Source organism: Miniopterus schreibersii (assembly GCF_964146895.1).
Source record: "Miniopterus schreibersii genome assembly, chromosome: 18".
In the NCBI taxonomy this organism is placed as follows: domain Eukaryota; kingdom Metazoa; phylum Chordata; class Mammalia; order Chiroptera; family Miniopteridae; genus Miniopterus; species Miniopterus schreibersii.
The window spans coordinates 29,211,113-29,235,678 of NC_138121.1; the positions used below are offsets into that span (position 1 = coordinate 29,211,113).

The following is a 24,566-nucleotide window of genomic DNA, read 5'->3' on the forward strand; positions in this document are numbered from 1 at the left end:
GAGGGAAGGTAATGTGTTCACAGTTTGCAGAAGCTCCCTTTGTGAGGAGACTGCTGCCAGCCAGATTTGTGTTTTGCTTTAATCAAGTGAAAAGGTGTGACCCAGACGCCCCGAGCAGTTTGGGCTCATTAAGCTGGAGGTGTAAAGGGAATGGGGGGGGGGGGGATGATTCCTACTTGCCTCTGTGCCAAGTGCAAGGATTCCCTCTGGAAAACACTGTGGGTTGGGAGTGGATGGGAGTCTTCAGGGCGAGGCTGAACTGCAGCAGAGCTCTGCTTAAGTTGTTGGGGCAGGCGGAAGCCATCCACCCCACGCAGAGACCGCAGCCGCTCTTGTCTGCCTCCGGAGAAGCCACCTCCATTCCTCAGCACCCATTTACCAGCGCCTGCTCTGGGTTCTCTGTTTGAGGGGCTGGCCAGACGGATGCTGATAATAACAGCAGTGGAGAGGAGCAGAAGAGGAGCAGCAGTTCATATTTATGAACAGCTTTAGTGTCCTGGCTCCTACAGCAGGATTCAGCTAGGACCTCAGGTGGGTGCTGTCATTACCCCCTTTTATAGATGAGAGCAGTTGGCCACCAACAATGCTCCCTTACATTTGTGGGGGGCCTCCCAGCTGGAAGCAGCTGCAGACTGAGAGGCCAGGGCCACACAGCAGCGTAGAGGCTACACCCACGCAAGGCTCCCTCCCAAGGGCACCTCTCCTCCAAGGGTCAGATCCAACTGCAGCTCAGGTCCTGAACAGATGGGACTCTCTCTGGAAGGGTCAAGGGGCAGTGAGAAGCTCAGCCCAGTGGGCTCATCTCTATATGACAAGGGCCTCCCGGCTCTAAGCCGAGGAGGTGCAAGATGGCTTTCAGCACTTTTACAGGCAGGGCCAGCTCCCCACCAAACCGAAGGGCCCCTGAGGCCATGCGAGCCCCCAACCGCACATGCAGGTGATGGGGAAAATGGATTCATGAGGCAGAGCTAGCAGCGATCTGATCTGGGAATTTGTGTCTTGTGAAGAGAACTGCTCCCATTTTTCATGCTATCCTTTAGAACTCGTTCAAGTATACAGTGGGAGATCCTAGTGCACACATAATTCTGTATTCTTATTTTTATATTGCAGAATTTAGGAAATTACTCTATGCTGTTTTTATTCAACCACAGATAGCTATATGCAATTCTAGTGTTTCTACATAGCTTCATGATTATCCTTTTAATGACTACGTTACCTTTCATTATTTCGCATTTCCAGATTTCCTAAGCCTGTAGTAGGATACTTAGGTTGTTTCCTGGTTGGGGCTATAATAAATAACACTGCCTTGAACACCTTTGAGGATACAGCTTGTGGAAATGATTTATTCTTTATGGAAGGGGCTGGTCTAGTGTTGTATGGGGAAGAGGTTGATTTTAAGCACGGGGCACAGGTGTCTTTGTTTATTTGGTCTTGCAGCCATGAAAAGGTGAGAGCCATGTAGCAGGGAGGCAGGACATGGAGTTCTGGGTTCCAATCCCAGCTCTGTCACTCTGTAGAGTGTGAGCATAGACACATGACATAATTTCTCTGAGCCTTGGTTTCCTCATTTGTGCAACGGATACAACGCACCCCTTTCCAGGGAGTCCCATGGCTCACGGCCTCACTGCCCTCAGGTCCCTGCTCCAGTGGATGCCCCTCCTCCAAGGGGTCCCGGGACCTCTGTGCCTGACAGCCTTCTCCATCACCTTGCCTGGCTTGATTTTCCTTCATAGCACTTACCCTCTTAGTCAGCTAGGTAGCTAACACAAAATGCCACAGACGGGAGGGCTTAAACAACAGATACTTATTTCTCACAGTTCTGGGGGCTGGAAGTCTAGGATGGCGGTGCCAGCAGACCTGGTGTCTGATGAGAGCCGCCTTCCTGGCCTGTAGGTGTCCCTCCACGCTGTGTCCTCACATGCTGGAGAGCAGAGAGGAGCACGCTCTCGGGACTCTAATAAGGCCACTAATCCCATCCTGGGGCCTCCACGCTCATGGCCACGTCTGTTCCTAATTGCCTCCCAAAAACCTCGCTTAACGCCATCACGTTAAGGGGCTGAGTTTCACCATGTGAATTGGGGGGGAGGTGGGGGGACATTCAGTCCATGACATATACATCGCACGGCATATTACTTGTTTGTCTTTAATTCACCCTTCTCCCCCCACGAGCATGTGAGCTACAGGAGGGCAACGGCTCCACCTAAATGCCCATGCCTGGAACATGCCTGGGGACACACTTTACCTACTCAGGGGCCTGTCGGTCTCTGGAACTTCTGGGAGGCCAAGGGGAGGCAGTGGAAGCACAGGAGCCCAGTGTTATTCAGCAGGGGCTGGAGGCACGCTGATAGGATTTGCATGCCGATGGTAATCCAGTTCCTCTTCCCATTGTGCGTCCGGTGGAACGCAAATCCTTAGAATTCTCTTAAAGTGTTTAGGGGACCAGAGGCAAGAGTGCAGCCAAGGTGATGGTGCTGGGCAGGAGCTGTCTGACAGCTGAGAGGAGCCACATCTGCATGGACACCCCTAAAGCAGTTCCTCGTTCCCTCCCTCTTAAAGTGTATTTCATAGTCTAGTTTTAGTTTTCACACCCAGCTATACATCCACACAGTGTAAGGAACCACCCTCCCCTTTCGAATCACCAGAGGCACCAACTTTCAACCGATTCTTTTAATATTTATCTCCACGTGCCTATGTAGCCTCCTCTGCCCTCCGTTTTGATTTCCGTTTGCTCCTGCGATGGACAATCCATCCGGGTTCACTTTCTCCGACTGCACCCTGCCCTCCACTCCACACCCTTCCTGTGCCCCCATCCCTCCCTCCCAGAGTCTACCATAAACTCGGTTAGATCAACATCCATGTTTGCATGTTAATGTTTACATTACTGTCATTCTGTAAACATTATTGGGAATGGAGCCTCCTAAAACAATGCGATTACTTTGCCTTTGCTGCGCATCTTCTGTTTTCCCAGTATTTCACCATCACCTCATTTTTTCTTGAGTTTTCTATGTATTTCTCTCCTATGCCCAAACTCTCCCTCAACTGTTCAAATCTCCTTTCCATAGGGCAAACACGCCAGATATCCCATCAGTGTTGCCTTCCTGAGGATGACTGTTCCCATCTGTCAGGTGCAGGTCCCCCAGGAGTGTAGGCGACAGGGCCAGTGAGGAAGCTAGGATCTGACTCAGGTTTTAACTGGGCCACTCCAGCTGCTGTGCTAGGAACAGACTGAGGAGGGTGGTAATTAGGGAGACCAAGAGGAGGCTATTTTAGCAATCTGGATGTGAAACAAGGGTTTCCTAGGGCCCTCTGGGGTGGTTGCAGTGGAGATGGTGGGAAGTGGCTGCTTCTGAAAGATTCTGAAGGTAAGGCCAACAGTACCGGATGGGAGGCGGGAAGGAGGGAGAGGAATCTGTGTGACTGAGCGCCAGGAATGATGGATGAGATGGGAAGGCTGTGGGCAACTGTGTAGGAAACTGTCTCAGTCCACTCGGCCTGCTGTAACAGACACTACAGAGTGGCTTATAGACATTTTTTCTCACAGTGCTGGAGGCTGGAAGTCCAAGGTCAAGGTGCTGTCAGATTCAGTGTCTGGTGAGAGCCACTTCTTCCTAGATGACCATCTTTTCTCTGTGTCCTCCTCACATGGCAGAAGGGACAGGGCACTCTCTGGGGTCTCTTTTATAAGGGCACTAATCCCATTCATGGCATCTCGGCCCTCATGGCTTAAGCTCCATCTAATACCATTGCATTGAGGGTTAGGTGTCATCATATGAATTTAGGGAGACACAAACATTCAGACCATAACAGGGAAGATCCCGAATTCAGGTGGGGCCACGTCAGGTGATGGACTCTTTTGGGCATCCCAGTGGGATGTTGAGTGTGCAGTTTAGGATCTTCCATACCCCTGTGTTCTGGAATACCCCAATGCTATTTGCTCAGTTGCTGTGGTCCCACTTTTCCTCACTGTACCAGGCACATTGTGGCCTTCAACCCAGAAGCTCATGCCCCTTAGTTCTGCTAATTTTCTTGAATGTGTTCGATATTTCCTCCTGTTTTCTCTGCTCTCCCTTCCTAAAACTACTCTATTTTTCATATTGGATCTCCTGGACAGACCCACTTGCTTTTCTTTCCTCTCTTGTTTTCCATTTCTTAGTCTTTTTGTTCTATTTCTAGGAGATTTTTTCATCCCTTCTTTTCTTGGGCTATTGCATTTTTTAATCTCCAAGACCTCCTTTATGTTGGAACGTCCTTAGAGTATCTTGTTGATTTACATCAGAGAATCACACTCATATCTTCTGCATGACACCCAGGGGGATGGCAGCCAAGGCCCCACAAGTTCAGGTTTGGACCCATGTTCAATACCACAACCTTCCCTGAGATCCAGGCACAAAACCAACAGAGCCATCCTCAGGCTCCTCAGTGGTCTCTGGGGCTCTCCAAGGTCAGGGCAGTTGCCTCCTTCACAGTCATCACCTGAGAGAAAGAAAGTCACGGAGAAAATTTACTTGCTACAAACTGTGTATGCGGTTCTACAGGCAATTTGTGCTTATTGTTTGCCGGCAAAGATGTCAAAATGTTATTTTTATTTTAGGGGGAAAAAACACACTTTTCAAACTGAATGGACTTTTGCGTCTGGCTGTGCACATTCTCCTTCGCTGCACCGTAAGGTAAACATCAGTCAGCCTAGTTGAGCGTCAGCATCCAGGCTCCAAGCCCCGTAAACGCCCAGGGAGCCGCTGACCCGCAGCCTCTCCCGGCCCCAGGCAGGGCTGGGGCCAAGGTGCGTTTTCATCGGCCCGCTGTGAATTCTGACTTTGAGACGCTTTGGTCTAAAGCTGTGCTGTCCACCTGGGGTACTAAATTAAGGGAGATTCAAAGCAAATAACTCCCGCTCCGTGGGCCTCACTTGGGGTGCAAAGGGGCCGCACAGGAGGACCGCGGGAACGTTCGCGGCCGGAACCCGCCGCGTGGCGCTGCGCGCGCCGGGGGACGAGCTTGGGCACCGGACGTGGGGTGCGCGCGCAGCCGCGGTTCCGGTTCCGACCCGGCGGGAGGAGGAGGAGGAGGAGGAGGAGGAGGAGGAGCGGGAGCGGGAAACTGCGCCGTCAGAGGTAGAGCCCGCTTCCCTGCCCCCCTTCCCGGTCCAGGCCGGCGCCTCCTCCTGCTCCCCCAGTGCCAGAGATGTCCGGCCGGGCCCTCGGCTGCTCAGGCTACAGCCGCCGCGTCCCAGCCCCTCCTCCTGCGACCCCGTGTCACGTGGAGGGGCCCCGCCCCATGCCGGGTGCTGGGGGGCAGGGTCCCTCCCCGGGCAGTGGTCCCGGAAGGATGTTGGAGGTAGTGGAGTCCACGTTTAGCAGTTGTTGTAGGGAAACTTGATTTGTTATGTATAAAATCCATTTCTGTTCTCATTGGCCTGCAGAAATCATCCTTGAACTACCTGTGGGCAGGTTCATCTTTAAACAAACATAGCAATATGTAAGTGCCAGGTGTTTTGAAGGCTTTGTGAGCAGGCAGCTTTCCGGAGAGAGGGGAGACTTTAAAGAGGAGATCATATTTAGCCGGGCTTTGAAGGATGATTAGGAGTTTGCCAAAAAGGGAAAGGGTGAGAACTTAAGATATAGGAACAAGGAATCACGTGTTTGGGGAGTTGTTGATTCCCCGCGGGGGAGGGGAGATGTTCGTGGTTGGGGGTTAGGCATGGACCGTGCTCAAGGGGCGGCAAAACTGGGCCCAGAAGCACAGGCATTAACAAATGGGTTTCAGGGGGCCCTAGGAGGTTCCCGGGGTGAAACCTGAGAGTCTAGTGATCTTTCCACAGTCTCTGCTGTGATTGCTGTAAAATGAGACTTCCTTGCTCTCACCCCATATCCCAGAATCCCTCTTCAGGTAGACTGAATTGGTAGATTAAACTGTAGGCCTGGGATGGTGGTAAGCTTCCTCCCTCCAGGTGGCATTTTAAAAATAGTATTTTGCTTGCTGATATGGATGGGGGTTTAAGTGTGTTTTTCCTTTTTGGTTTTTTTATTTGAATGTAGTACTCATGAATGCAGTGTGAATGTCTGTTACTTAAAAATATAACTTTGAAAACAACCTCCCTCCAGCTGCAGGCATAGTGTTGAAACAAATGCTCTCCACTGCAGGGAGAGTGCAGTCCATTTCTCCCACCTTACCCCTTCATCAGGCAGCAGACAACAGGAAATGCTGGGGTCCACTTTAAACTCAGGGTCAGAGGGGTGGGGGGTTGGGTGATGTTAATCAGTCAGGTGCCATTTTATTCATTTTGAAACCAGCCACCTTCATTTGAATGGAAGTATCATTCTTATCAGGTAATTTTTGTCATGCAGCTCCATGATGGGGATGGTGCGTGCAGCCACTTGCTTCCCCCTTGGTGTGTGCCAGGTCATTCTCACAGAACTCTCATGCAATGTCTTGTTATTACTCTGTCTGTCAGTGGAGAATTGAAGGCTTAGACAGGTGAAGAAAACTAGGAAGAAGGGAGGATGTTCCAGTCTGTGTCTGTGTTGACTCTAAAATCTGACCTCTTAACCAAAAGATGTGAATTTCCTGGTGTTTGAGTGAGGGTTCTGAGAAGTCCATGTGCCCTGGTGGTCTGACCCAAGAACCTGGATGGTTAGAACACCCAGCAGTCTCTGCTGGATCTCTGGATGGGCTCCTGCCTTCCAGAGGAATCTGAAAACAGCATGTCCTCCAGGAGGAGGCCATCCTGTCTCACCAGAATGCAGGTTTCTGTGCTTTCACATCGATGTGCAGTGACATTGGTTATCTAAGACTCATTAGGGTGCTAAGAGAAGTTTTATGAAGTTTGCTAATTGAAACAGAGAAAACCATGGTCAAATTACATTTACTTGGTGGTAGCTATGCCTCTGGGGGTGATGGAGAGCCTCATGACTAAAGGAGGCCTTGTGTTTGGAAGTTGGGGGCTCTCCTCCTTAGAGTCTTTCTGGACCTGAAGTGTTCTGGACACAGACATCTTTCCTGAACTGTTTTGTTTTTTTTTAAACTTGTTCAAAGCAGGGCCCAATCCCCATGGCTTTGAACATTTGAGCTCTGTATTGAAAGAATTTTGATGGAGTGTTTCAGGGTCACATACCTGAATGACAAGCTGTTTTGAAGGGTTGGTGGCCCCATGCTCCTATGTGTTTGGTGAGAGAATAAATTAGTGTAACTTCTCTGGAGGCTACTCTGGCAGTATTTACCCAAATTAAAAGATGTTTTGTTGTGAGTCTCCATGGGGAGCACCATGCAGGGCCACTTGTCAGCATCTGTTCCACAAACACCCAGGTATGACCACAGTTACAGTTGCCACCTGCGTCTCCTTCTCTGCATGTTTGCTTGCTGGCTCCTTCTTACCCTGAGCTCTAGCTATATTGCTCCCCCTAGGAGGCCCTGCCTTCAGGAGCAGTCTGCTTAGAGGCCAGGACTGTGTCTGTCGGGTTCATGCCTGTCCCTGTGCAGAACCCAACTAGGTATTGCCACCTCCCAGACACTCAGAGACTTGATGGCAGGGGATGCGGGGTGGGGGGCATCCAGGTCTCTTGCTGCTACAGATGCATGACCTAATTGGTGCTCATCGTTAGCGCAGCATGTATTTGAACCACTTTTGTCAAACCTTATTTTCATTGTTTGCATAGACCTTTTATGAACCAGTAGCTTTAATTGAAAGAAAAATGCTGATGCCTGGGTCAGATGACTCAGTTGGTTGGAGCATCATCCCTACACCAAAAAGATTGCAGGTTTGATGTGCGCTCCCCATCCTGGTCAGGGCACATACCTAGGTTGTGGGTTCGATCCCTGGTCAGGGCTTGTTCGGAGGCAACTGATAGATGTTTCTCTTTTTCCTTTTCTCTCTCTAAATAAAAACATATCCTTGGGTAAGGATTTTAAAAAGAAGAATGCTGTTACCTCATTTTTATTTACCTCTATCATTTTGAGAAATTAAAGAGCTATAGACAGTTAGAAACACCCTGTAGACCCACCATCCAGAGCACATTTTTTGTTTTTGTTTCTTTTTTGTATAAAAGAAGAAAAATGCTGAAGTTGAAACATCTTCATTTTTTAAAAAAATAAATGACATTTAGTAAGCTTTTTAAGTCTGATTGCAAAAGTCATACGTGATAATTGTAAAAAGGTTGGAGAAAATTGAGAAGCACTAAGAAAAAGACAAAAATCACCTGTAGCCCTGAAACCTTGTGAACATCTGAGTGTTTACTTAGAATCTTTTTAACTCTGACCATCCTTTTTCCCTGGGCGGTATCTTGGGAGCCTCTCCCAGTCAGCTTGTGCCACCCACAGTCAGGCCGTGGCCCCCACACCCCATTTGTATATGCCGATTTCCTCAGACCTCTTCTGGGCCACTTAATTTGGTTCCAGTTTTTCAATATTATGCATAACACTGCAATGAACATCCCATATGTGCATCTTCATATTTACCTCTGATTATTTTCTTAGTATACATTTTTTTGTTGTTGTTAATCTTGACCCGAGGATATTTTTTCCATTGATTTTTAGAGAGAGTGGAAGGGAGGGAGGGAGAGGTGGGAAGAGAGAAACGTTGATTGGTTGCCTCCTGCACGCGCCCCAACTGGGGCCGGGGAACAAACCTGCAGTGGAGGTATGTGCCCTTGACTGGGAATCGAACCTGCAACTCTTTGGTGATGCTCTAACCACCTAGCAACACCAGCCAGGGCCTTAGGCTACATTTTAAAATACAACCATGAAACAGAGGACCCACATTTTCTATTTTCATGTCTCATTTTGAAGTGATTGTGAAGTACCTTTTGGGATGGATGAGTCAATGCCATGGGCCTCACCTAGACTGGGACAGCCCTGTAGGCGGCCTGTGAGACACTGTTGAGTTAATATGTGATGTCCTCTCTCAGTGCGCTCCCCATCACTGAGGCTCCTCACCACTTAGCTCATAACACACTCGTGGGACCAGCCACGCCTGGGTTTGGATCACTGCTTCAGGCCTGTTATTTTATGGCCTCTATGTTTCCCTTGGAGTTGTTGCTATGACTTTCACCGCATCCGTTCACAGCCCACAGGGCATTTATAGCCACTTCCAGACCTTAATCAAGGCCCTAGCTAGGGAGGGAGGGTGGTCAGCCGTTTTCCAGTTTTCTATCTCAAGCTGACTATCCCCCTCCCCCAGCATGGTGCAGCTCCTGGTGCCCCAGGGGAATGAGGCAGAAATGAAGTGGGAGATGCTTTTTCTCTAAGACCCCAGAGAGTAGGTCTTGAAGAAAGGAGAGTCCTGTTGATATTGGTGGCTGTAGTTGTGGCATTGTATCTAACACCCCTCATGTCTTCTGGGGAGAGGGGTGGGAGAAGCAGTTGCTTCCTAGCTCGTGGTCCGAGACTGTCACCATGTGTCTGTGTGAGCAGCACTTGGCTGCCTGAATACTCTGCTTTTTAGCACCCAGAAAGTGCCATCACTTTAAACTAGCACCCCTAGAACATCTGTGCTCTCACCAGCAAGAAACTGGCCTCAGCCATAACCCAGAAATACCGCATAGTAGATTTTCTGTTTTCCGTTTGCAGATTTTCTTTGTTTTAGTCCCCGTTTCCATCCCCCCCTTGCCCCCCGCCCAAGCAAATAGAGATGAATTTGCTAGAAGTGAGAAAAGAAAACATGTTAAAGCTGCCCTGGTTTGCGTTTCATTGGCTGGCTTTCTGAAACTGGCGTATCGCATATGTTTATCTCATTTCTTGTTTACTCTGGTCAAGCCTAGCTGTTTTCTTACAGTATGTCAGGTTTCTTTATAGTAACAGAAATCCAGGGTGTAAAACCAGATGTGAACCTGCCTCTGAACCATGTGTGGAGAGCAGAGCACAGAGAAGTCTTAGGACACACTCTGGCTTTTGATAGATGGCCTCTATTTGGAATTGAACTTTGTTAAAGGCCCTAGAGCCTAAGGAATACTTGCACAGGACCCAGGAACAGCCAGCCAGAGCTGAGAGGCTTCTGCATGAAGCCCCTGTGGGCAGTGAGGGGTGTCTCTGAAGTGTGGGATTTCCTCCCACCTGGCCAGGCTGGGAGATTATCTTACCAGGAGTCCCTGGCTGCAGGAGAAGCCAGCCAAGAAGGCTAATCAGCGCAACCCATTTCCCACACTGAGGGTGTCAGTACAAATCATAGCTCCAGCCATTTTTCTTGTTGTGGAGTTTGATTGTTTTGTTAGGTAATTACAAAGTGTTGTGTATAATCTATTGTTTTAAATTAAGAACAGAAAACAAAACTGTTTAGTACATACATATAACAAACAATAGCACATTCGTTGTCGTGTCCCCCCCCCCCCCCCCCCCCGCAAGTTAATGAAAGAGAGAAAAGTGAGGATTTGTCAGGGAAAATATGCTGAGCCCAGGAGAAACAGATCCCTCAGAGCAGTACTGTGTGGGCAGGGTGTGGAAGACATGAAGAGAACTCTGAGGAGGGCAGAGCCAGCCTTGGGACAGCCTGGGCCGCCTCCTGCTGGGCAGGGCCACTTGCTTGGTGATTCCTGACCTTCCTTGATTTTCAGGGCCTGGGAGGGAGATGAGATTTACAGCTTTTATTCTATAATGTTACTGGGTAGCCCATTGGAAGGCATCCTGTCAGCCCCTGGCATTCAGAAGCATTCTCTGGGGTCTCTGTGCCTGCCCCCACCCTTCATAAACAACTCAGCTGGTCCACTCCTCAGCTCCCTGTCACAGTTGCTGCTCTGACTCAGAGCCACAGTTGAAGCTGAGAGGGGAGCAGAGGCCAGAAGTTACTCAGGGAGGGAGGAACAGAGACCCTTCTTGGCTTCCAGAGGCTGTAATGGAGAGGAGTGATTCCTGAAGGAGCTGTGAAATTGAGAGTTTCAAACCAGGGCAAATGGTTATTAACCTTAATAGGCTGCACTGGCACTGGGAGGGACCCATTTTCAATTATGCTGGTAGTAAGAAGTCTAGGGTAGCAGGTGGGTTCCTGATCTCTTGAACTGAGCTAAACTTCAGTCATAAACTGCCATCAATGCAGAAGCGATTTGGAAAGTGTGAGCTCACTCTCAGGACTGTCTGTGGGGAAGTGTCATAGAGCAGAACGTGAGCCCAGAGTCAGACTTGCTCTTGAAGGCAGGAGGTTTGGACTGACCAGGGCCCCTTCCCACGTCTCTTTTCTCTCCGACTCCAAAGAATTCTAGTTGAAAGTCAGCTGGTGACAGCCCCTCCCAGCAAGTTCGCACTTCTTGCTGACCATCTTGGTCATTATTTAGTAATTATGTTTTGGGAGAGAGAGGGCAGAATTATGTTTCAGCTTAGAAAAACAGATGGACACTCTTCAAACACGTGAACTTGCTTTACTTAAGACCTTGCACGTCACTAGGCTCCCAAGTGCTCGTCGTTGGGGAAGCGTTTGAGAGCAGAATCAAGCCCTGAGCCTATGTGGGGATCCCTGGAGTCCGGCCTCGCCTGCTGATGGAGAGAACATTTGCTTAGTGGCCCTTAGTACTTACCCCTCTTAGCTAGTCTTTTTCCAGGCTCAGGTTTTTTAAAACCATTATTCAGAATTTACCTTAAGTGTGTGGGGGTTTGGAATGAGCTACCCCAAGATGTGCCTCAGTGGTACATGCATTATTTTGAGCTAAAGGCAACTTAGACCTTGTGAGTTCAAGAAAAACTTCTGCTCCCTCCCACCCCTCCTCTCGTAACAATCTAGAGGAATTTGAATCTCCTAATTACCTGTAAAGAGAGATTTTCAGAGATAACCTTTGTTGACCTGTCTATAGGGCAGGGCAAACTTCTAATTACTGACTCTCTGGCTCTTATGGTCCAGCAATGACCTTCCTCCCCTGTGAAGCCCCAGCACCTTACCTCATCCTTAGCTCAGGACGTCATATGTGCCTCATTTTTCCCTGTCTGTGTGTGAGCCTCTTACATATGCAGGGTCTCTGACTCTCATATATGTGGGGCTTCCGTGCACATGGAATTAAATTTGATTTTCCCTTCTCAATCTGCCTCTTGTTGATTTGATTATCTGCGTAGCCAAAAGAACCAGAGGAGGGAAAGGGGAATTTTTCCCTTTCCCCACAAGTGCATTGAATTCTGTGTGCTTCTCCTCAGTTCAGTTCATTGTTTAGTTCATTGTTTTAGAGCCTTGTATATTTTTGAAATCCTTAAACTAATGAGATTAAATGTTGGACATTTAAATTCCAAAGGTGATATGTGGTGAGAGGCAGCATTTCCTACTTAGGATGTTACCTTATGATGGAAAGTTAGGCCAACTTGGTCTGGTCGAGTATTTTAAATCTTCTTTGGGTGAGTTAGGACGGAGTCAGGCACAGTAACATGTGGCGTCCTCTCTTCCTCTTCCAGCCCTGCCCCAGGGAAACGAAGTTGATATTTGTTGATGCCATGCTGCCTCACATGGTGATGTCCTTCCAGCGCTTGGTCTGTGCAGTGGCCTCCCACCAGCTGGCTCCCTTAAGACATGGAGGAAGCCGCCCTCTGCACGTAGCCCTGGCAGCCCGCTCTGACAAGAGCGCCCCAGTGTTCACCCGCGCCCTGGCCTTTGGAGACAGAGTTGCCCTCATTGACCAACATGGGCACCACACATACAAGGACCTTTACTACCGCAGCCTCCGCCTGTCCCAGGAGATCTGCAGGATCCGTGAGTGTGCCAGCCAGGACCTGCGGGAGGAGAGGATCTCCTTTATGTGTTCCAATGACGTCTCCTATGTGGTTGCGCAGTGGGCCTCATGGATGAGTGGTGGCATCGCTGTCCCTCTCTACAGGAAGCACCCCCAGGCCGACCTGGAGTACTTTATCCAGGATTCCCGCAGCTCTGTGGTTCTTGCTGGCCAGGAATATGTGGAGCTCCTGAGTCCAGTGGTCAGGAAGCTAGGGGTCCCACTCCTGCCTCTCCTACCTGCAGTCTACAATGGGCCGGCTGAGGAGCACAGGGAAGGGGAGGTGCTGGAACGAGACTGGAGAGACCGGGGTGCCATGATCATCTACACCAGTGGGACCACAGGGAGGCCCAAGGGTGTCCTGAGCACCCATCACAATATCAGGGCTGTGGTGAGTGCTTGCGTGGGCCACCACTGTTGGGAGGGGTCAGGCAATTATAGACACAGTTAGAGCATGGCTGCTGGGGATAGTGTGGTGGTCATGTACTTTTCTGTAGGGCCATTCATAGCTGTCACCATCCTACCAGCCCCACCTGAAACATGCAGCAGTAAAAGGCCTCAATGCCATGTGATCAACAGTCCCACTAAACCATGTAGGACAGCTCCTGGGAAAGGGCTGAGGGGATGCAGCACTCAAGTGTAGAGAGCTTTACAGATCCATTGAGGGACTCCCCCAGAGCTGTGTGGCATGTGAAGGACAGGTTTGGGCATATGAAGGACATGATGGTAAGGTGGTTTTCAGAGATCAGCCATAAAGCAAATAATCAGGGTATGTGATCAGCACCGAAAATGGGGGCTTACTTGTGAAACCTGAATGCAGGAACTGACACGTGCATGTGTCTTGGGTGTTATTTTTGTGTTCTGTAGCTTTAGTTACCATCTTTGCAAAACTCCCCAGCCACGTTATTTATCTGTCATTTATACCTTTCTGCCTTCCAAAAAACTATTCAATGCACAGTAAAGACTGTTATACAGTAGGAGCAATAAAATAAAACAGAAACTCAAACCACTAGAGGAAGGAGGTCAGTGCCATTGCATTTAGACTAACTCAGTCCCGTGAGTTAGTGGTAAGCTGAATCCAGGCTGGCTGCAAGGAAGCAAGATTGGTATATTACCTTTACCTCCTGGAGGAGGTGTACTTTTCTTCTGGAGAGACTCTCTCTTCACTTGTATTTCTAAGGGGAGTGATTGTCTCGCATGTGTTTATACACAGCGGTCACTGAGGCATGCAGGAAGGTGTGCTCACTGGTGACTTCAGGTGATTCAAATGGGCAAGTCTCACACTGCTTCCCAGGGAAAGCTGAGGATATGCCTGGAACACCCAGCTCTGGGTTCCTTCATGGCTGAACTGAAGGTGGTGCTGGAAGCAGCAGGGAGCTCAGACAGGCATCAGAGGTTGGGCAGCTGCATACAGCACTGGCCTCTGGTGAGGTTCCAAGTCACAGGGCCTGTCAGAGCTGAAATTGCACCTCTGACCGCCGGGGGGAAGAGTTGTTTGCACCAAGAGTGTTTGCACCTCTTACCACCTGGGAGGAAGCCACCAAAAGTGTTTGCAGAGGCCACAGGACACCAAATCAAAGACCCTTTCAAATTGACTGAAGCCCCTGACTGTGTGACTGTTCTCCATCGTAGGGGTAAGTGGGTTAACCACAGACCCTCAGTCAGAACCTCATCATTTCATTACCATCTCCTGTAGATGCCATTAAGGATGGGGGAAAAGAATGAGCTTTCTCTCCTCCGCCTCCTCCTCTCAGCTGGGGCGACCCCCTCTGAGTTCCTCCATTTGCATGGTGGCTTCCCTCCTGTCTGAGACTGTGCTGTTGTCCTTCAGGTGACGGGGCTGGTCCACAAGTGGGCGTGGACTAAAGACGATGTGATCCTTCATGTCCTTCCTCTGCACCACGTCCATGGCGTGGTCAACAAGCTGCTCTGTCCACTCTGGGTGGGAGCCACCTGTGTGATGCTCCCGGAGTTCAGCGCCCAGCTGGTAAGTTGCAGATGAGCTCTCGGCGGGGCCAGATTGGGCACCTGACAACCAGGCACCTTCCTCTGGTGTAAACGTTGCCAACAGTGCAAGTTTTCTGTTGCCACCATCACAAATGATCCCAATGTGGGGGTTTAAAACAGCCCAAGTTTATTCTCTTACAGTCTTAAAGTCAGAAGTCCAAAATGAGTCTTAGGGAGCTAAAATCAAGGGGTTGGCAGGGCTGATTCCATCTAGAGGTTCCAGGGGAGAATTTGTTCTTGCCTCCTCCAGTTTCTAGAGGCACCACAGTCCTTGCCTTGTGGCTGTATCACTTCATTCTCTGCTTCTGTGCTCACCTCTCCCTCTGCCTCCCTCCCTTAAGGACCCGGTGATCACAGAGGGCCCACCCAGATATCCAGGGTGGCCTCCTCATCTCAAGATCCTTAACTTAATCACATCTGCAAAGTCCCTTCTGCAACCTGAGGTACCACATCCCTGGTAATGAGGACATTTGGGGGCCATTCTTGAGCCAACTACACTAGCTTTTAGCAGTTCTGAAGTGGATGGTCCAGCTGGGGGCTCTTTATTAGTTTCCTTGCTTGTCCCTTTTTCAGCAGTTGTTCCTTCCTACTGTGAGGTCTTGGGAGGGGACATGTTGTGGCTGTGTGGAGAGGGAAGTGGGAGCGGAGCCCTCACTACTGAGCAGAGCACAGCCATGAAGGACACTGATTTGAAGGAGAAGGGACCTGGGATCTGACCTTGCCACTTGACACTTGTGACCTGATGCACAGCTGTCCCCTGGAACCTTTCAGATCCTGACCTGAGAGCACAGGCACAGCGCTGGGATGGGGGCTAGCAGGGAGGGCTCTGGGACTCCCTCAGCTCCTTCAACTGCTGAGCTCTGCCTTCATCTTTTTGTGTTTTATTTTTCAGCTACAGGACTCTTAATGTTTTTAGATGAACAGAGAGTCTGTACTTAAACATACCTGTCAGGGCAGGGTGCTGAGGCATTGTTTGCCTTCAAGGATAAAGACCTACACGTGGCCTCCTAGCCCAGGGGTCAGGCCACTTCCCCACCCCCCTTTCCTTGTGGGGCTGTGATTGAGGGCCCTTCCAAAGTCTGTGATTCTCAGCACTGCTCCCCCCAGCCACTGAAGGGAGGATTGGGGATGGGGTGGGGCAGCATCTGAAGCTATTTCTGCTTGGCTGGAGTGACTGCTCAGGGCAAGTGGGGATAGCCACAGGGTGATGTGAGAAAAGGCTCACCGCAGGCAGGGGAGGCTTCACCTGACTGTGCACAAGAATGCAGCAGTACTCTGGGCTCTCCAAGACCCCCTAATTCTCCATTGGAAGGCCTCCTGGGACCAAGGCAGCCCACAGGTAGGCCTCCTCCTTGTGTAAGTTACTGCACACTGCTCTCCCAGCACAGACCACTCTGCTCCACTGAGGTTTCTCAGGAGCCAGAGCTGCGCTCGTGGGTTCCATCTGTCCACACTCCAGCACTGAGTGATTACGGGGACAAAGGAGGGAAAGCCGAGTCTCCAGATTCCCTGTAAACAGAGAGGGCAGGGCCCCACGCAGGACCCCACCCTGACTAGAAGCCCCAGAAAGCCCTGATCAGGAACCCCAGTCACTGACAGACTTCTCAAGTGGACATTGCCAGAGTCCTCATTTCCTGGACCTGCTTCGGGAGCAACATGAGTGCCCAGTAGACGTGGCAAGGATGTGTTGTGGGGCTGGCGCAGCCGAGGAAAACCCAAAAACTGAGCAGGTTTTTTCTTCCTCAAACACAGAGACCCAGGAATGGGAAAGAAAAAGCAGGGAGGAAGTATGGCTGGCCTTCCTCCTGGCTATGTCAGGCCTTCCCCCCTTCTCGCTTCTCCCACCCCCACCCTTTTGCTCCAGCTGCACTGGCTGCCCTGCTGTCCATGCATTCCACCTGCCCACTTCAGTCAGCACTCTGTCCCTGCTACCCTTGGCCCACCCTCGGTGTGCTCACCTTGTTATAAGTCTTTGCCCACAAATCACTCATCAAGGCCCCAGCCACTCTACTCAACGCCACAGCCATCCTCCCCCCAGTCCTGGCCCTGACCCTGCACTGTTTATCCTAGCACCACCTTGAAGCCCGTAGAATCATCTCTCTCCTCCTGGAAGGTTTACCCTGAGGGCACAGGTTTGCCTTCAGTTTAGGTGTGTCCCCAGGGCCTAGAGCATCGGAGAGTCAGAGAGTTAGTGAATGGATGGATGAATGATCGATGGTTATCAGCCTGATGCATGGGTTCCTGGACCTCTCACTTCCCCTCTGGCTGTGTGGACCATGAGGACACGCTGCTAGACAGCAGGTTCATGCCCCTTTCTACAGACTGTCTTGCTTTATTTAAATATTTAAATATCATGACCAGCTAGATTTGTGCAACAGGCATATTGGGGAAAAAGTCCCTTAAATCACTTAGGGGAGAGGTTATTTGTTTAATAAAGTTTTACAGTATCAAATTCTCTTAAATCAGAGCATAAATAGATACAATATAGCATGATTGTCTATTTAAAATCCTTTACCAGAGTCCCTTAAAGCAGTGAACTTCTCCGCAAAGCTCTGGGTTTGTGCACGTTTATAAACGCCAGAACAGCAGGATTCAGCCTCTTGTGCTCATGGCCTGTGGCCATGGATAGTGTGATGCATAGATGGGCTCATGAGTGTCCTTAGCTGTGGGAGATTTCACATGGAAACATGGCAGAGAACCTCCTCCTTGGCGTGCGGGAGGCCCCACCTGCCATCCTTGGTGCTCCACCCTCTGAAGAGGTCTTGCAGATTTAAAACCTGATGGAATTGACTTTGTTGAATGTGTACCTGTGTAGCTTAGATGTCATGAAAATGAGAATACATTTTAGAAAAGTAAGCACCCAACAGGAAAAAAAACCTACAGGGTTTTCATATCTTCTCCCAGAGCTCCAGGTTTTGTGTATTCTATGGCTTCTTGGGCGCTCTCCCACCTCTCCACAGGATCCCCATCTAGGAACCTGGAAGCAAATGGGTTCCTTAACCACCGAGCCCGCCCAGCTCTGAGCAGGGAGCGCCATTGTCTGTCATTAGGATGCTCCTTTCTCCTGTTGAGGTGCTGCGGATGAGAGGCCACCAGGGCAGCTCACAAGGAGGGTCAAATCTTTGTGGTTCTTGGCACTAACTTGGAATTTCTCAAAATTGCAGCAGAGCCAAATATCGAAACATTTGATATGGTGGTTGATGAAAGATTGCAACCCTGAGTTTCAGATATTTGTGAATTTAGAAATTTATATTAGTGAAATCCTTCTGTTAAATATTGGGGTTTTGTTTAAGCTTATATTAAGGAAATTTGTGTAAAAGAGTGGTGTGGGGTGACCAGAAACCAGCAGTGGTGTTTAAGTCAGAGATCCCAGGGTCCTCAGGCCATCCTGCTGAACAAAACGCATGCTAACAGTGGGGTGACAGGCTGTCACATCCTGCAAGGCAAACTGATGAGGTGACAGTGACTCGGAGGACAGGCGGGAAGATAGATGGGCGAACTGCCCGATGTCACCCCTGAAGAACAAAGTCTGGCTGTTGATAAGCTGTCCAGAGTCTCAATCGATTTCTTGTCTCAGATGACTTTGCTCTGGCTGACTTCCTTGGGATCTAGCAGCAAGAGCACTAAATTAGGGCAGGACCATGGGGCTGGCATTTGCTTCTCTGTTGACCTGCTGGGTACCTGCTCAAGGGCAGGGCTCTGCCGTGCAGAAGGCTGGGGAAACCCCCAGCACATTCTGTTGAGGCCAGCACCCCTGTCCAGGTCGCCGTCTCCTGTGGTTAAACATGCTGACCTGTGGCCCCAGACAAAGTTCATTCTGGGATCTGAGAAACGATCTTGTTGAGGTCGGTGGGTGGGGGGCTGTTTTCAGGCAATGTGTGTATCAAGGTACAGGCAGATTTTGGGGATGGGAAGCAAAGATCATTCTGCTGCACTGGCCCCCTAAATCTGCTCCACAGTGTGGGGTCACTGGGCAGGGTTACTCACACCTCAGATTTGCTCCACATTGTGGGGGTCACTAGGGCAGGAGGTGTTCACAGGTCTTAGGAGCCGACGGGCAGCTGTTTTCCCAACTCTGGTCTTTCATTATGGAGTGCCCTTCCTTGTTGCCAAATTTTGGCCAGAGCACCTTAAAAACAAAACAAGAACCCCTTCCTGTTGTTGTGTAGAATTACCAAAAAATGGATGATGGTCTCATCCACCGGGGGGGGGCACTGCTTTAAGCTGGTTAAGTGTTTGTTGCAGTTTGTCACCTATAGTCAGCCCCATGCTTGCTTTTGCTTGGCTTGACAGTGCTGCTGGTTGGGATCTGACCCCAGGTTTCCAGTCCTGGCTGCATAGCAGGGTCACATTGGGGAGATGGTGTGTAAAAGGGGGGCCTGGACCCCTCACACCTGATATCTGGCAGTATCCTGACTACCTGCAGCCTGATTTGGGAGCTGCTGTTTGGTCTTGCTATGACAGCTCACATCAGAGCAGGTAGAAGGGTTTTCACTAGTGAAACGGAGGGCCTAGAGAGAGATCCCCAGAGCTATGATTTTTAAGTTATGGATGTGTTAGAACATGGAGAAGGAATATCTGCTTCAGTACAGCAGCTGCCCTCTTTGCTGATTTGGGTGAATCTGAAAATGGTGAGGCCTTTCCAGCTGCGTGCGGTTCTCAGGTGGGTGTCTCTGTGCCAGGTCAGAGGTCTGCATTGATGACCATAGGACCAGTTAACATCCTTCATTTGGCTGACTGTGCTCTGTCCTTCCTTAGCTTCCTCTGGGCAGCCTGGGTGGGACCATGTGTATGGCCAATGGAGGAGGCCTGGCCAGGACCACAGGTCCCCAGAGTGGATGGAGGGCTCGTGACGCCTGTCCTCCCTCCTCTCATGCCAGAGCTTGTACTTCACCTGGGATGTGTGCAGTTTAATCCCTGTCGTTTTGTGCCCTCTTGTCCAAGTTCTCATGGTAACAGGTGAGCCCTTGGTGAGTGGAGTACGGGCCAGGCTAAGGTGAAGGTGTTGTCAGGAGTTGCTGGTGGTAGGGCTTACACACAGGTCAGCCACAGTAAGCACAAGCCCATGGCTCACTTCTAAAAGCGTGATAGGTGAGAGGGAGATGAGGGCTCCAAGGCTGCTCCCTCGGCCAGATCTGGACATCAGCACTCCCAGGAAGCCTGAGTGGTGTCTAGGGTGTCCACTTGCCCATGCTTCTCCCAGGCCCCACACCTTCCCTGGTGGCAGGTGGCAGCAAACCTACATTTCTTTATAAGCCAGTGGGAAGTACGACCTGCATTTTAGGGAGTTGAGGGATTTAGTCCAAATTAATATGTTGTGAGAAGACAGAAGCTGAAAAAGGGCTTGCAAGGTCAAGGTCATAGCTGCTCTTAGGCAGTGAGGGAAGCCTGTCTGTGGATTTGTCCCCATGGATTTGCGAAGGCCTGGATTTCCAGCCCTTTGTTCTCTCTGCTGGACCGCTGCCTGGTGTGCAGTGATTCTGAGCCATTAGGTTTTATTTCTTCTCTACTCAGCATAGGAAGAGGTGTAATTGTAGGAAAGGGCACTCCATGACCACATTTTTTTTAAATCTCCACTTCTTCTATACACACTGATTTCCTACCTTCTCAGCAATAGAGAAATGAGAGTGGTGTTAACATAAATGAACTCCCTTAGTCATTCCAAATGTGGGTTGCTTTAATGTGAGTTAATATTTTTATCATAAATAATATTAGCTTACTTCTTTGCCTGTAAAGAATTATAGAATATGAATGTTAAGGGCCCTTAGAGAGATATATGAATCTAACCTCTCTTTTCATTGTGTCTTAAAACTTTTTAAATTATGTAACGTTTCAGACATTGACAAGAGAAATGGTAACCTGTATGCCATCGCCCAGCTTCAACAATGATTCATTCAAGAGCCATTCTTGTTTCATCTAGAAACATCGTTTCCTAGCTCAGGAGTATTTTTAAACGAATCCCTGATACTATATTATTTTAGCATCTCTAAAAAGTAGGGACTTTTTTTCTTGGAGTTAATAAGCAAGAATCCCTTAATATGACATTTTACTGTCAATACTATCACTATCAGTGTCCCCTCATTTCTTAAGTTTGTTTGAATTAGATCTAAATAATTCCTGTCTTGAGCTTGGTTGACATATGTTGCTTCTGTTGCTTCACATGCAGGTGTCCCCTTGGTCTTTTTCTTGCATTGTTTTGTTTGCTTAAGAAATCAGGCTATGTCCTGTATACTTTCCTATAGTCTGGTTTTGTGGATTGCATCCCTGTGATGTCGTTTAATATATGTCCCTATCCCCTGTATTCACTGAAAATTGGTAATTTCATCTAGGACATGATAAGATTTGGGGTTTTTGTTGTGTTTTATTTTTTGTCTTGGGGAGGACACTTGAGAGGTGGTATTTGTCTTCCTCCAGCAGGGACAGATTTTCCTGGTTGTCTCTTGTTTTGTGATGCTTATTACCTAGAGCCGTTAATTCATTGGGTCTTATAAAATGGGAAATGCTGTCATGGCTTCTCTTATTTTAATTGAGGTATGATTTACATACAGTAAATGCATGTAAATTAAGTATGCAGCTGATGCATTTATATCTGTGTATACAGCTGTGCAACAGTTACCACCCAGATAAAGATAGGGAACATTCACATCACCCCAGAACCTTCTCTCATGCTCTTTCTCATTAGTACCTCACACCTCCACACACCCAGGGTAACACTGGTCTGGCTCTGTCACCATGGCTTAGTTTTACAAGTTTTACATGTTCTTTTGTGCTTTTCAGTTCATCATACTTTTTTAAGGTGTTTTTTTTTTTTCTTGTGTTACATCAGTTGTAATTTGTTCTTTTTGTATTGCTCTGCTGTATGAAAGGCCACAGCTGATCCATTCTGCTATTGAGGACATTGGATTGCTTCCAGTTTGGGATATTATGAATAAAGTTGCTATGAACACTTTCATACAGATCTTTCTGTGGACATTTCTCTTGGATCTGTGCCTGCTGTGCTACATACCAGCCAGGCTGGGTGTATATTTAGTTTTCGTTGAACAGCCAAAGGGTTCTCCAAAGTAGGTGCATGTATTATACTCCCACCAGCAGTGTGTGAGTGCTGGAGTTATCCACATCCTACCCACAGGTAGTCTTGCCAGTTTTAGCCATTCAGATGGGTGTGTTTTCATTTCCTTTTATTGAGGTATAGTGCACATGAAGCGAAATGCATAGATCTAAGTGTATGGCTTAGTATGTTTTGATGAATACACCTGTGTAATACACACCCAGGTCGAGACATGATATTCCCACACCCTAGAAGTTCTCTCACGCCTCCTTCCAGTCTTCTTCCTACTAGAGGTAGCCGCCTTTTCTGATTTTTATTGCTGTAAGTTAGTTTACCTGTTCTTGAACTTCGCGTACAATAGAACCATAGCACTTGCATTCTGTGTCTCACTTCTTTTGTTGAACATAATATTTTTGAGATTTATCTGTATTGCATGTCTCAGCAGTTAGTTCCTTTCTCTCACCAAGTATCCCACTGTGGTTCATTCATTCTCCTGTTGATGGACATTTGGGTTGTTTATTTTTTTGTGCTTTATGAATAAAGCTGCTGGGAACATTCTCATATAAGCCTTTTTGCAGATGTATGTTTTCATTTCTTTTGGGTAAATACCCAGGGGTAGAATTACTGGGTCATGATGTAATTTTATAAGAAACTACCAAACCATTCCAAAGTGGTTGTCCATTCTGTGTTCTTGTCAGCAGCGTGAGAGTGCCAGCGCTCCTCACCTTTGCCAACACTGGGCAGGGGCAGGCTTTTTAAATGTCAGTCATCCTAGTGGCTGTGTAAGGCTGCCTCATTGTCTTTAAAGCCTGCATTTCTCTAATGTTGAGCATGTACTCTTGGTCATTCAGAGATTTTCTGATATGAAATGCCTCTTCAAGTCTTTTGTCCATTTATAAAGTGGGTTGCGTTTCTTCTTATTAATCTGTAGATGTTCTTTATATATTCGGGATAAAAGGTCTTTGTCAGAAATAGGTTTTGTGAATCTTACCCCCCAGTCTCTGGTTTGTTGTTTCACTTTTTTAACAGTGTTTTTGATAAAGAAAATTTTTAATTTTGGTAAATCTAACTTGAGAGCAGTAATGGTGGACATCGTTGACTTCTCATCTGGGGGAAAGCATTACCATCTACTATAAAGCCTGACGTGAGCTGTGGCATTTTGTAGGTGCTGTGTTAGCGTGTTCTTATTGTGCAGTGGGTGGAATGGTATGAAATCCTTCTCCTTTATCTGCAGAAACGATTGTATAGAGTTTGCCCCCTTATTCTTTATTCCCCCTGTATTCTGTTAGTGTGGTTAGTCACACTGGTTAAAGTTTCTAATATGTCTTATTTCCTGATCTTGTGATCTTCAGTAAACTTTCTTGGTTAGGATGTGTTATATTTTCATAGATTGCTAGGCTTAATTTGATAATGTCTTTTTTGCTGGTTTTGCATGTGTGTTTATGAGGAATGCAGGTCTGTAGTTCCTTGTGGCAACCTTGCTCAGCTTCTGGACTGGGCCCTGCTCCCTTCTGAAGGAGCCTGGCCGTGCTCCTCTGTCTCTGTTTCTGTCTCTGTCTCTGTCTCTGTCTCTGTGAGCATCTGTGTAAAGCTGAAACTGCTCCTTCCTCACGTGTTTGGAAGAAGTCACCCCTGAAGCCGTCTAGACCAGACCTTTCTAGGGAGGTTTTAAATAAAGGAGTCAGTTTCTTTATTAGATATAGCACTTCTGTTATTTCCTTGTTTCAGTTTTGATTAGTTTTTGTTTTTAAAGGAAATTGTTTATTTTGTCAAAATTGCCCAATTTATTTGTATGAAGTAGTTTATAATTTCCCTCATCCCTTTTGTGTTTCTAGGATTTTTAGCGATGTCTCCTTTATTTATTTTTTTAATCCTCACCCAGGGATATTTTTTTCCATTGCTTTTCAGAGAGAGAGAGAGAAACATTGATGTGAGAGAGACACATTGATTGGTTGCCTCCCTGGGCAGGGGATCAAGCCTGCAACCCAGGTATGTGCCCTTGGCCGGATCGAACCCGGGACCCTTTAGTGTGCTGGCCGACGCTCTAGCCTCTGAGCCAAACCGGAGAGGGTGTGATGTCTCCTTTAGATGTCTGATATTGTAGCTTATGTTTTCATTCTTTTTCTTCATCATTCTTGTTTTAGAGGTTTATCAATTTTATTAATCTTTTCAAAGAACCAGCTTTGTTGATTTTCTCTAATGTACCTGTGCTTTCTATTCCATTAACTTCTGTTCTTTATTATTTCCTTTCTTGAGCTTCATGATGCATTGCTACTATTGTTGCTTTAAACAGTCAGGAGTCCTTAATTTAAAAAAAAATAACCCATGTATTTCCTTTTCTGGTCTTCATTTGTTCCTTCAGGTCTGTGCTCCCCTCTTGGGTTGTTTCCCTTCAACCTGAAGAACTTCTTTTGCTAGTTCTCTTAGCGCAGCTCTACTGATGATAAGTTCTCTCGGCTTGTTTCATTGAAAATGCTCTTACTGCATTTTCCCTTTTTGGAAGATGTAGTTTTCCAGATATAATTCACATACCATAAAATTCACCTTTGTAAATGATTTAAAGAGTAGCACAACCATTATCTCAATTCCTGCCCCCACACTCAGCCCCTGGCAACCACTGTCTGCCTTCTGCCTCTGTAGATTTCCCTTTTCTGGACTTGGCATATAAGTGGAATCACATAATATATAGTCTTTTGTGTCTGGCTTCTTTCATTCTGCAGAACATCTTTGAGTTTCATCCATGTTGTACTGGGTGTACCAGTAGTTTGTTCCTTTTGTTCCTGAATAGCATCACATGTATGGCTGTCCCACATTTTGCTCACCCCTTTACCATGTGATGGGCA

The 24,566-nt window shown here is 48.1% G+C and overlaps 1 protein-coding gene across 3 annotated transcripts in view; it reads left to right on the forward strand.

Moving 5' to 3' along the window:
- The first annotated feature begins 5,023 nt into the window (after positions 1-5,023).
- ACSF3 (acyl-CoA synthetase family member 3) overlaps positions 5,024-24,566 on the forward strand; it is a 67,310-nt gene continuing 47,767 nt past the window's right edge. Inside the window, exons 1-4 of one of the 3 annotated variants that reach the window (XM_081119977.1) lie at positions 5,042-5,111; positions 5,420-5,475; positions 12,355-13,059; positions 14,500-14,655. In XM_081119977.1, the coding sequence (XP_080976103.1) occupies positions 12,394-13,059; positions 14,500-14,655 (822 nt within the window). In that variant the 5' untranslated portion in view covers positions 5,042-5,111; positions 5,420-5,475; positions 12,355-12,393. Of the gene's footprint in view, positions 5,112-5,419; positions 5,476-12,354; positions 13,060-14,499; positions 14,656-24,566 lie in introns of all 3 variants that reach the window. The other 2 variants (XM_081119976.1, XM_081119978.1) reach the window with 2 other exon arrangements.